The 13269-nt window shown below is 41.0% G+C and overlaps 1 protein-coding gene across 2 annotated transcripts in view; it reads left to right on the plus strand.

Annotated features, from left to right (window-relative positions):
* PAOX (polyamine oxidase) overlaps positions 1 to 13269 on the plus strand; it is a 283185-nt gene that overhangs the window by 47200 nt on the left and 222716 nt on the right. For both annotated transcript variants that reach the window (XM_069240820.1, XM_069240821.1), the window contains exon 3: positions 7526 to 8015. In XM_069240820.1, the coding sequence (XP_069096921.1) occupies positions 7526 to 8015 (490 nt within the window). The remainder of the gene's footprint in view (positions 1 to 7525; positions 8016 to 13269) is intronic.

Genomic DNA, 13269 nt, shown 5'->3' on the forward strand with positions numbered 1-13269 from the left:
AGAATTCTGTCTACTTTTCAGAAATGTTTAGCTTTCCAGGATCCAGCATTGGTTTCACACCCATTCCTGAAACTAACTGAAAGGAGGCTGAACAAAAAGTTATGAAGGCTTAAGTGCCAACTACCCCAAGTAGCCAAAAAGGGCTCCGCATTGGGGGGGGGGGGGGGAAGATTGGCAGCATCTAAGGGGTTAAAGAATACTTTTATGACAACGCCTTTGTTATTTGTGACGCTCCCTTCTTTTGAGGAAGAAGGGAGTCTGTAACCCCCATGATCTGTGGTTGTGCTCTGTTTTGGCTCATTGTGAAAGCTAGCTTTTTTGCGTACGTTAGTAACCATTGGGGAGTACTTTTCAGAGCCCTAGATATCAGAAGTGTTGGGGTGACTCAGTCATGACTGTTTGCTTAGGCCAAGCTGTTAGGTCATTAGTTTTGAGCAGTAAGACGGGTGTAAGAAATCGCTTTTGACATCATCGCAGTTGCTGTATTGCATCCATTTCAACTTGGGAGATTGCTGCAAGCCTATTCTCCATAAATCCTTGCGAAGGCCTTGTTGCAACAGACCACACCAGTCTGGATCTCAATTTTTCCAGTAGGACTATTCTTTCCTGAACAGTGCTTGAAGGTGTGACCGCTCCTGGTATTTTACTCTTTCCTCAACTGACGTGAGAAGAGAGTAGAATGGGCGCCAAAAGGCAAACTGATGCATTTGCCTTTGATAGTTGTCATCATCTTTTGTCTGCGTACCCTTGGCGAGCTACAGCTTTCCCTTTTTAGGGTCGAGCCTGCGTCGCATGGGCTTGCGCATGCGTTTCACTAAGCGAGACGCTTTTGTAATTGAAAAGGGCTCGGAGCCCCGTCCACGTCACGTCAGTGTTTGTCATTGGCTTGTGGGCTTGGCTATTAGAATATGCTTTATTTCATTAGTGGAAGGCATGCATACGTCATGCCTTCTCCGGTGGATAGCCCTCCTCGAGCGCATCGACCAAGTACAGAAAACATGCGAGGCTCGCTGTTTTCTGTCCTGCTCGTGGACTACTTTTTCTCTCTTTTTTTCCCAGCGCGATCTTGCTTGGCAGAAGTCGAGCACTTTACATAATATCGACCCTGTTTCACAGTTAATTGCACTTTTTCCGGTGAGTACATAAATGCACTTTTGCGGATAGGTTTCATTACCAGTGAAAAGTTGGGTTAGGAGTTTACAACGCTATCAGCTCTAACACGAGCAAACACGAGACCCGTTGCATTGCAAATGCTTGTTTTTTATAGCAATAGTTACTCATTAATGCTCCCGCCAGTGACATTTAAAGAAAAAGTATACCATCATCTGAAGGGCAAGTCATTTAGTTCCAAGTTACATCTTGCAAAGCATGAATTACAATCAGAAGAACCAGGCACAGTGAAAGGTCTTGGAGTTGTACCTGTCATGGTATCGGCACTGCTATCTTCCCTGTTGTTACATAACCTGGCATATTTTTAAAGTGAAATATAAAGTGCTGAAACTCGTTTGGAACTTTTCATCTAGATCAGTCACAGGCAGTACCCGCAATCACCAAATTGTTTGTATGTACTTTTCAGTATTATTAAACACTGGGAACCACATTAAAAAAAAACTTTTTATCTAATACTTTATTAATTGAAATTGCAAAATGTTATGGAATGCTGATGTCCTAGAAACGTCATTCACCTCCTTTTCTCCTGCTGACTTTTCTGCTTATTCTGTGGACTCTGCTACTGGTAAGCATTTCATCTGCTCTCCTCGACACCCTAAACTTTCCAGTCCACGTAAAATGACACGCAATCCTTCTCAACCTTGTTTAACATTTCTAACCACCGTAGAAGAACACAAATTTCGGGAATTCAAATCCACAGATAGTTTACTTTCTTTTTCTCTCTAATGGTGTCTGCTGTCAGTCTTAAAAACACTGGAAATGAATACTTGGACTCCCTGATCACTAATACATTTGTTGGTAATCTATTTTTTTTTTCTCAACTTGGTCTGACTTAATTCCCACGTTCTCTAAGACAAATTCCACAGTTTGTCCATCCTATGTACCTGAAACACCTGTCACGCAACATTAGTTCTGCCTTAAATGGCCCTAAATGGGTCACCTCTTCGTTATCTCTGTCCTCTAGTTTATTTTCTTCTTCATTCGCAAATGCTTGTCATTTCCCTCCTAAAAAAAACTTTCCCTGGATTTTTACTCCCTTTTTAATCACCATCTTATTTTCTATCTGTGTTTTTTGCATCACCCTTTTCTTTGCAGTTTTGTGCTCTTTCCAGTCTGGCTTTCATTTTGGCCAATCCAGTGAGACTGCTCTTCTAATTTCTAACTCTGTTTTTCACAATCTCCGCAAACTATCTTCTAAGTAGTATTGGCTCGTTCTACATTTTTGATACTTAGTTACTGCTGCTCTCTCCTCTCTCCCTCGATTAATTTGGGTTCTGTTCTTTCATGGGTCTCTTCCTGTTGGTCTGTTCATTCGTTTTCAAAATCCTGTAAAAGCTCTACCTCTTTTGTTGCATTGGAATTTACAGTACCACACGGGTCGATGCTGTCCTCTGCTCTCTAATTTGAATCTCTATACTCTCCCTCTCACATCCCTTAAATCTGGTTTTACATTTCACGCACTTTTCTCTGGAATCTTGGCTTTTTTTTATCAACAACATTCACTGACCCCAGTCATGCTAGTCTGTTTGTTATTGATGCTTGAATGGCTTCCTACAACTGAACGCACAAAAGTTGTTGGGGGAAAATATGGTTCAACCACTTACAATTGCTCAGGCTAACATGCTAACCTGTGTGTGTGTGTGTGTGTGTGTGTGTGTGTGTGTGTGTGTGTGTGTGTGTGTGTGTGTATGTGTGTATATATATATATATATATAAAAAATTATTTTTTTGCCCACCATGCCCCTTCAACCTAGACTCAGCCATTGTGCAAATCAGAAATCTGCGTTTGGACTGTTCCCATAGAAACAGTGCATTTCGATTTGCCAAACTAGATCCTTTCCAAACTGGACTGGTTTGGGCCTAGTTGGACCTCTTCAGTCAGCTGCACCTTGATTACAGTGGCACAGGAAGGATGGATCCTACATCTGGGCATACCAGTAGCCACTTAGGACATTACATCCAACACACTGAGGGAAATGGGCGAATGCTTGTAAATAGTCTAACCATTGGCAATCTGTGAGTAACATTCCAATCCATCACATCACCTTTTGTCTGTTTCTTTTTTCTTCACTAATGACTAAGCTGAAAAAAAACACTGCCAAATCATTACTGGGACCTAATCAGTGAATAATATTTAATTTTCTATGCAGTCGCTGACCCCCATGTGTCCCCGGCCCACAGGTTGGGAACCACTGGTCTAGAAAATACATTTAATCACTCTGCGAGCCTTGTAAAGGAAGGTCAGTACAACTGAAAGCGCATGTTTAAAATGTGCGCAACAATAAAATGAAAACATGTAGAAAGAATCGTCAACTGAAGTCTGACTCTCCCCACCGTCATTCCTGGGTCTCATATATACCTTAAACAAGCCAGAGAGGCGATTTCGAGAAACTTCACACACACACACCCCACACACCCACACCCCCACACCCACAGTTATTCAGAAATGCTAGCTACTTCAGGTCAGCTTTGAAAGGAACACGTCGGAAGTGGCCAAGATCCAAAGGTGCCCTCTCTCAAAACATAACAGTTCCCTGCCGTACCATAAACATCATCCTAGCACACACTTATCTTTCTAAGCCCCTTATGAGAAGAAACATGCAGAATAAAAAGATGAGCAAAAAACACATTGCATAACATAGGCATGGAAAGATACTTGCAGCTTTTAACGTGGCGGTGGCTAATGCTAACATAAAGTCAATAGGCAAAATGAAGCTACTGGTCACTAATGTGACTGTGTGCTGCTAGGCTAAGTGCAATGTGGAGTTAGTGGTCGAAAAACAAATATTACAGTGTTTTGAGTCGTAATGAAAATGAGTGAAGTAACCAAATGTTTATTTTACCCATTGCAGCAAAACCTTCTTATTGTATTCTAAATATCTTAACAAATAAATTCAAGATTGGATAGTGTTCCAACATATATGCATTGTGCTATGAGTACCAGAAACATGCTCTAAATTGTTTTTGTGCAGCTTCCACAGGGTGTCACCAGACCTACAAAGTGTACAGAATTATAAAAGACTTCAGAACTTTAGTTCTACTAGCAAAACGATAACTACAGGTTTTGTGTGCTTTCGTGATTGTTGATACTTTGAAATGTGAAAGTGGCTGTTGGCCACTGCCTGATATGTGCTACAAAGTATTATTAAAGGTCATGTCCATGTTTATTTGTTAAAAAGTCTTCTCAGTGTTGTAGTGGCAAGGCAGGCTCTTAATACAAGAGTCTGGAGCCACTCATGTAGTAGGTAAGTTCTTTATTTCATGTTAGGCCTTTAGCTAACAGTCCTTGCCTGATAGGTCCTGTTAGGGTTCCGTTCTTCTTCCAATAGCATTCGAGTTTACATGTGGTCAGCATATTTGTAATTTAGACACTCTGCTTTGGCAAAGATAACTCTTTTTAGTGAAGTGGCTGCACATGGTGCATTGAAGGTACGGTTCATTGTATGCTTAATCTTGAATGTGTACTGCGAAGATGAGAATACATGTACAGTGCACACTTACTGGTTTAGAGAGGAATCTTTTTTTACATGTGTGGTTAATAACAAAATAGTTGTGCTTAAGCCAGTATGGTTAGGCATGTTTTGTTGTTCTGTGTTGTCTCTAGGCCGGATGGTAAGGTGCTCATGAATTAATGCTGTAATACTAGGAGGTGTGGTGGTATTTTGTAAAGGACTGCCAATGTGCAGTTGTTTGTACGATTCACTAGAAGTCCTGTTATGGGATGGGCAAAGATGGGGAAGAGGAGTACCCACCCTTTTGCAAAAGACAAAAGTGTCATAAACTGGGGAATGTTGATGTAGAATTTGGGGAAGAGTAGACCTGTTTAAAAGTGAGGTTGCATGAAGGAGTATCCTGTGGTGTGTGATATTGGGGAAGAGTAGGTCCATAATCATGTGAGGTTGCAAGGGGAGTGCTCTGATGTGTGAAAACGAGAAGAGTAGTACCTTGTTGCGAGTGGAAACATGGGAAAGTGTATTGCCCCTGAAGCCACAAGTTCTGCTTGAGTGTTCTTGGACTAGTCGTTGCTGTGTATGAAAGGGATGTTTCAACAGATGCGTGGTACTGGAGGCAGAGTACATCAGTGTGAGGTATAGTGTCTTTGTATCTTGCAGTTTTTATTTCACCTAGTGATAGTCTTTGTGTATAGGTGGGTGGGAGGATCTGACTTGGCTTCAGTTTGCTTAAGTATTGATTCTGGTATGCGGGTGCTTCCCTATCCTTGCTGCGTTTTAAGCACTGGTACTATTCACTGGTGCACTAGACTACACCAGAGTTTGAATGTTGTGCGTTCAGAAGTTTCACTTTCCCAGTCCTGGACAATGAGTTTTTTTTTTTTTTTGTTTTTTTTTTTTGTTTGCTGGAGATGTTATGTCTGATCTTTGTGCAGCTTCCAGAGAATGTAGTGTGGGTGCAGATTTAAGTGCTTGATCGTGATGGTTTGGCCATCTAGTGTGTGGTATCTTGGGCGTGTTGAGTTCTGGGAACATGAATGATGGTGCTCCCAGGCCTGGACTATACCATCACTGAGTAAGTGGCTTATTAATAGCTTAAAGAATAGGTTACAAAGCATATGATGAGGGGATAAAAGTCTCAGCAGAGTGCTTAGTTAAGTGCTTTATCTTGCAGTAGAAACCAGAACTATTGTGACCACTTGACTTGAAAAAGCTGCACCTCAGCAAAAAACGCTTAGTGTTCATATAGCTGGGCTGTAAGGAATAAAAAGTATGAGTCTTGTCTTTTGGTCAGTGTGGCATTGGTTTGAAGGTTTTTCTGTGTGTAGGGTAATGGGATGATGTAGTGATATTATGTGTCTCTGTATGAATAGGCTGAGTGGGCAAGCTGTAGAATGTTGAGTGGGAATGCTGTGAAAATGTGAGGATGATTACAACGTTGGTGTGTGCGCGCTGGGGGAAGCCTGGCAGTTAAGTACAGTTGGAAGGTAAATTAAGGCCCAACAGGGCCCATCAGATTGTGGCCGTTACCTGAGGACCCGCATTGAAATAAATAATTTAACTCCTACATGGGTGGCTGCAGCCTCTAATATGAATACCCTGCCCTGCAAATACAGCACCTGGGTTAACCAATTGCATTGCTCCGGTTATATGCCCGTTTTTTATAACTCAGATTCTCCTTTCGTTTCAGGCAAGGGAGTGGTGGAGATCGGTGCTCACTGGAATCATGGCCCCTCAGATGGGAACCCTGTATTTCACATGGCTTCCCAATATGGATTACTGCATGAATCCGCGCTAGCGGAAGAGAACAAACATGTGGAGATGGGGGAGCACTCACTGTTTCCCTCAGTCTCCTATTCAAGTTTGGGAAATGTAATTGGAGTAGAATTACAGGCTGCCATGAGCAGCTTCTATTCCAAGATGTTCAGCCAGGCACGGGAGTTCCTCCATGTCGATGTGCCTCTTTCAGAGAGTGTAGGAGAGTACATGAAGAAAGAGATAGCACACCAGGCCAACGATTGGGGAAATGATCCCTCAACCAAGCAACTGAAGCTGGCAATGCTTAGCTTGTTACTGAAGCACGAGTGCTGTATCTGTGGCTCTCATAGCATGAATGATGTGGCACTCAGACCATTTGGGGAATACGAGATGCTCCCAGGCCTGGACTGTACCATCAGTGGGTAAGTGGCTTTGCCATATTTTAAAGAATAGATTATAGGGCTTATGATAGGGTGGGCCTAGGAGGTCTCATTAGAGTGCACAGTTAAGTGCTTTATCTTGCATTAAAAATCAGAACTGATATGTTCAACTGACTAAAAAAGTAGTTTCTCAGCAAAAACGTGTAATGTTCATGTAGCTGGATTGTAGCAGCAGGAGTAACCAGTGAGTGTTATATGATTTTGGGCATTTGTGCATTTCTTGGAGAAGATGGAGAAAGTATGTTTGTCTTGTTGTCTCAGGTTCGTTATAGCATTGGTCTGAAGTTTTATTCTGTGTGTAAGGAAAGGGGATGATGTAGTGACGCTGTACCTCTGTATGCATAAGCTGCGTGTGCATGGTGTAGAGCGTTGATTGGGAATGCTGTGAAATGTGGTGATTCATGGAGGGAGACAGACAGACAGACAGACAGACAGACAGACAGACAGACAGACAGACAGACAGACAGACAGCGCGCTGGGGGAAGACTGGCAGTTAAGTACAGTTGGATGGTGAAGGGAGGAGGCCTATCAGACTGTGGCTGTAACCTGAGCGCCTAGCATGAAATAAATAACTTAATTTCTACCTGGGGGGCTGCAGCCTCTAGGGCAAGTACCCTGCCCTCCCAATACAACACCCGGTTTAACCAATTGCATTGCTCCGGTTTCAATCCAATTTGCGTAACTCCGATTTTCCTTTTGTTTCAGGCAAGGGAGTGGTGGAGATTGGTGCTCATTGGATTCATGGCCCCTCAGATAGAAATCCTGTATTTCACATGGCTTCCCAATATGGATTACTACATGAATCCGCGCTAGCAGAAGAGAACAAAAGTGTGGAGGTGGGGGGACACTCGCCATTTTGCCCGGTCGCATATTCAAGTTCGGGAAAGGTCATTGGAGTAGAATTACAGGAGGCAATGAGCGTCGTCTACTCCAGAATGTTCAACCAGGCACGGGAGTTCCTCCATGTGGATGTGCCTCTTTCAGAGAGTGTAGGGGAGTACATGAAGAAAGAGATTGCACACCACGCCAGTGAGTGGGGAGATGATCTCTTAGCCAAACAACTGAAGCTGGCAGTGCTTAGCTCGTTACTGAAGCTGGAGTGCTGTATCTCTGGCACTCATAGCATGAATGACGTGGCACTCAGACCATTTGGGGAGTACAAGATGCTCCCAGGCCTGGACTGTACCATCACTGGGTAAGTGGCTTTTTCATTTCTTAAAGAATCGGTTACAGGGCTTACAAGAGGGTGGGCTTAGGAGGTCTTTTTAGAGTGGACAGTGGCATGCTTTATCTTGCAGGATAAATTACAACTGATGTAGTCAACTGACTTAAAAAATTGCATCTCAGCAAAAGCGTTTAGCGTTCATATCAGGAATAAACAGTCAGTGGTATCTGATTTGTGAGCCTTCCGAGTTGGTCCTCAAAGGATTAGCAAGTTTCATTCCTCCATTCCTTTTTGATCCAAATTTATCCGATCATGCCAGTGGAATGTCCTACTCACTGTATTATCTTTTTTACAGCATGCTCTATCGGTGTGTCTTTCATAGCAGGTCCCGTTGATCCTTTATCACAGCACCCTCGACTCTCATATCATCCCTTGATATTGTTTCACAGAATGTTGTGTGTCAATCTGTTGCAGTGTGTTCTATTCATTTTTCTTGCCAAAGGTTCCTCTCCAAATTGCTAACCTTATAGTAAATCCTAGATGTCAGGCTGGTCAGTTTTTAATTTTAAAAATCCAGTTGTTATGTATTTTTTCCCCTTTTCGTTTTCTAAATCCATTTATTTGAAAAACAAAAGGTCGGGAATTATTTTTTAATTACAATACCTAGAGAGAAAAAAATGTGGTTGTTCCTTTAAACTTTGTTTTACCTCCATTATTTTCTTTTATTTCATATAGGACTTTTTAAAGTTAGTTTGTGCTCACTCAGGATTTTTGTTTCAAAACATTGTTTAATTCACGCTAGGTTTGCAGGTGTTGAAGCCGGAGTTTTTTTGGTTTGATTTTATGTTCTTTCATTCTCTTTAGTTTTGTAAGGTGTGTTTTTTTTTTTTTTTTTTTTTTTTTTTTATAAATCTTGGCCTTTTTGTGCATGCTCATGCTGCTTTTGCCACTGACCAACAGATTACTTTAAGGTATGTACATCGAGAATCATTACATCAGAGGAGTTACATTGGGAGTCATGGCAACACAGATATGTTTTAAGACCTTTGATTTATCAATTATTATTTTGCAGGTAAGTTCATTTTTAAAATTAAACCAACCTTATATTCCACTGTATAAATATATATGTGAGCGTTTGAATATACGCGTATATTCACTGAAAAAACAGAAGGTTACAGGAATGTTATAGTTAGGAAATAGAAATAAAATATAGAAATCCACTAAAAACAAAGATTATAGGGACATAATAGTTGAGCTCAGATTTTACACTCAGAAAACAGAGAAATGTAGCTGTTATAGTTATACCTATCTCAAGAAACTATAACTTGTGCCCTAGGGTAACTGTGACTTGCACCCTCGCCATGTACTGCTGATTACCTAACACATTACATCAGACATGACATTACTGACAATATCACTGCAGCATTTTCAGTTACATTATTGATGAGAAAACTGCATGGCAGGGGCACGAGCTACAGTTAACTTAGGAATCAAGTTATAGTTTCTTAAGATAGTTTCAGAGTTAATAAAGGAAAAAGAAATGTCTATCTAGAGGCACGCACCCACATACAGAGGATTTGCGGATCCGGAGGAAAAGCAAGACCCTGATTGGCTGGCTGCAACCGGACAAAAGTTTTGTTCACAATTTCTCTTAGGGACCCCTCATGGGCTAAAAATTGCCCACTTTTTTTTTTTTTTTTTTTGTGGCCAGTCCATAGACGCCAGCAGGTCCCCTAGTGTAAACTTGCAAAGGATCCACAGAGCCCAAAGAAAATGGAAAAAATACACTGTCGCCCAACTCCACCCTGGCCACGGCTGGAGACTGTGCGCAGTGTCTGGTTGGAAGCATGCGGGCAACATACGACATCATGGCCCGAAAGCTGTGCACAGTGGTGGGTCTATTAAAGTGCAGTAACTTGATATACTTTTTATTTAAAAAATCGAATTTCCGCAATTATAGTTATACTTATCGATATACTTGTCTGAAGAAAGTAGATTTTGTGGCAGAAAGTAACTTTAGGCAATGAGCTATAGTTTCTTAACCCAAGTATAATTATAACTGCTGAATTTCTTTGGTTTTGTATGGATAAAACGTCAACCAAACTTATAATGTCCCTGTAACCGTTGTTTTTTTTTCTTCAGTCAACATTCATATATAGATATATAGACATTATTTGTTTTGGGTTTTATTAACTATACAACCTAGTGGTGGTCGCCACTAGGTAGTTATAGTTAGGACTGTGTTTCCATAGAAAAAGTGTTTTGATTTGTCTATATCTTTGGCACTGTTTGACGAACCATCACTAAATTTTCCCAAAAAAGTGTTGCTGTGATTCTTGTGCATGGAAGTGTTTGGGGTGATCTGTCAAGTGTGGGCGGAGAGGTGGGGAGCAAAAAATTGGTGATGCTCCTAGAACCTTTAGACACTTCTGCCGCCCGAAACGCGGAACCGAATTACACCAAATTTGGCAGAAAGCTAGCTTTCGGTACGCAGATCACGCTTTTGCTTATTCGGTGTAAACCCGTTTTGTAGCTTTTGAGATATTAAAATGAAAATAAATTTGTATATCCCTGGCAGCGATGACTTCATTAATATTTTGCGAATAATTTGCAAAGATTTGCGAATACACGTGCAAAAGGAAGGCGTTGCACCTGGCTGATCGCAACCTGAATAGAAAGTTGCGACCCCCATTTTATTTCACAGGACTCTGTTCCCCCTGGGTTTATAATCCAAACGAAGTGGCATAAGGGGTCAGGTTTGAAGGTACCCTGACCCCAGAGATGGATGTAGGTACATTTATAATTAACATACCACCTTTTAAATTACTATTGTTTTTTTTAATTCTTTCTATAGAAACCTACATTAGCATTATAATACATGTACCTTAAATGTATAATTTAAGCTCCACCTAAAAATTATCAGAACTTGCACACCTCATACACAGTTGTAGTGTTCCTGGTAGCCACACTAGATTAACTATGACTAGCACATTCTCCATGCACTGCTTATCGTATACCCTTTAACATAACCTCACTTGTACCATCTAAAATTGTAGTATTCATAACATTTTTAACATCATAACTCACATCAGTTGTGAGGACACAATACATGATAGAGTGGTGAGTTATAGATAATAGTGTGGCTACCGAAGTCCTTTCCGCAAAGGATCATCTGCACACCATTATCTCTATTCCTGCCAAATTTCATGCAAATCTGACTGGACGTTTGGCCTCTACAAGTGAGTACAAAGCCCATGGAAAATGCATTTTGGGGGGGATGAAGGTTGTATGCTATGCCCCCCTGTGGTTTTTTTTTTTCTTTTTTTTTTTTTTTTTCTTCCCTCTTTGCACCACCTTGACCAGTCACACAACTTTGCACCATCTGCCCATGTAGAAAAAGCTATATGTCTGCATAGTTTCACAGAGATTCATCAATAGGGCACAAAGTTATTAACGGGCAAAAATCTGAGGAATTCCTAATTCTGGCAATCCTCACTATAACTACTGAGTGGCCTCCGCCACGTTATTAAAACCAGCGGTTACAGGGACGTTAGTTATGTTCACGGTTTACTCACAGAACACCATAGCAATTCAGCAGTAGTAGTTATACTTATGTTCAGAAACTATAACTTGTGGCACAAAGCTGCTTTTTCGACACAAGTTATACTCCTTCAGACACGTATAACTATATGTATGACTATAACTGCTGAATTTCTATGGTTTTGTTGGGGGTTAAACGTGAATCAAACTAGAATGTTGCAGTAACCTTAGTTCTTTTTCTGTAGATTTCTATGTTTTTTAAAAATATAATGTAATATATGAACACCATACGATAATGCCGACACGGGGTGTGTGTGTGTGTATACACATGAGTGAGGTTTGTTTTTTCCATTGGGCTTCGGATCTGTGGATCCATCGCTGATATACACTAGGGGTCGAGCAGTACACAGCAATGGATCCGTGAATCACACCCCCCCACAAAAAAAAAAAGGCCAATTATTTGCCCACGAGGGGTCCCTGAGAGACCCCTCCATTCATCTCTCTGGGGTCAACATACCGCTATCCTGACACCTTATGTGTGTTTTTATTTATGATTTCTCTTGGGGGCCCAGCCAATAAACAAATGATGGCCTCAACTTTCCTTTCAGGGTGCGGCCAGCCAATCGGGGCCTGCTTTTTGCTTTAATCTGCGGGTACCTGGAGATCCTCCGTGGGTACACAAGGATCTTTGAAGGATCCACGTCCCTAGGTATTTTTTTATTTTTTTTATTTTTTTTTTTACCTTTTGATAATTCCAAAACTATTAAACAGATTTAAACAAAATTACAAAAAGGGCCCTATCGAGACTAAGATCAATTCCATTCAGCAGTTTGGATGGTAGCCATGTCTTCCACAACCCCACCCACCACCCAACCACTCTTTTTTTTTTTTTTTTTTTTTCCTGCTCTTGCTTGAACATTTCCAGACAGCAGCTAGAGTGATTAGCAAAACGAGGACTGAGAAAAAGTGGGTGTTAAAAAATTGTGGGTTTTCCATTTTAATTCCCATAGGGATTTTGAACATGGCTACAGCCCGAACCGCAGGACGAAATTTCACCAGATTTGGCAGAAAGGTAGCTTTTGGTGCAGAAAGCACACTTCTTGTTTTGTGGTGTAAATCAGTTATGTAGTTTTTGAGATATTAAAGGAAATCCAAATTTGTGTATCTGGGCAGAGCTTAAGCACAGATCTCATGGTGAGATCTGATTGGCTGCCAGCACTTCAACCAGAAAGCGATGGCAGTAGTCTTGAGACCAATATACATGATAGCACCCATTGAAATGCTTTGTAGTGAATGGCAGGTTTTGAGGGTCACAAAAAGGAGAACATACAAAGAGTGATATCAGATTTTAGTTACAATATAAATCATTTGCTGTTAAGTGATTTTTACCCTGTGAAAAAGCCTTCTGCTTGGATTTCATGGATCATGTTTGAGAGAACTAGTTTCTCATGATTTTCCCAAAAATGTTATTGAAGGTGATCTAGAAGCTAAAATGAGAGCTTATTTTCTGTAAATTCATTCTTGTATGACAGGGAAAGATAACATGAAGTCTGACTTCCTCAGTAGAACATCTATCTCCAAAAGGAGCTGCCTGTCAGTTGATTCCCTTGTGTTCTACTGCAGCCTCTGAGTGTTCTAAAAAACAATTAAAGCGCTAACATTCTTACGAAAAAAGTGTGGCGCACCAGAAGAAGTCTTTATTGAATCAAACTGGTAAAACCTAAAACATTTAATTTAGAAAAGA

Source organism: Pleurodeles waltl, chromosome 6, assembly GCF_031143425.1.
Source record: "Pleurodeles waltl isolate 20211129_DDA chromosome 6, aPleWal1.hap1.20221129, whole genome shotgun sequence".
In the NCBI taxonomy this organism is placed as follows: domain Eukaryota; kingdom Metazoa; phylum Chordata; class Amphibia; order Caudata; family Salamandridae; genus Pleurodeles; species Pleurodeles waltl.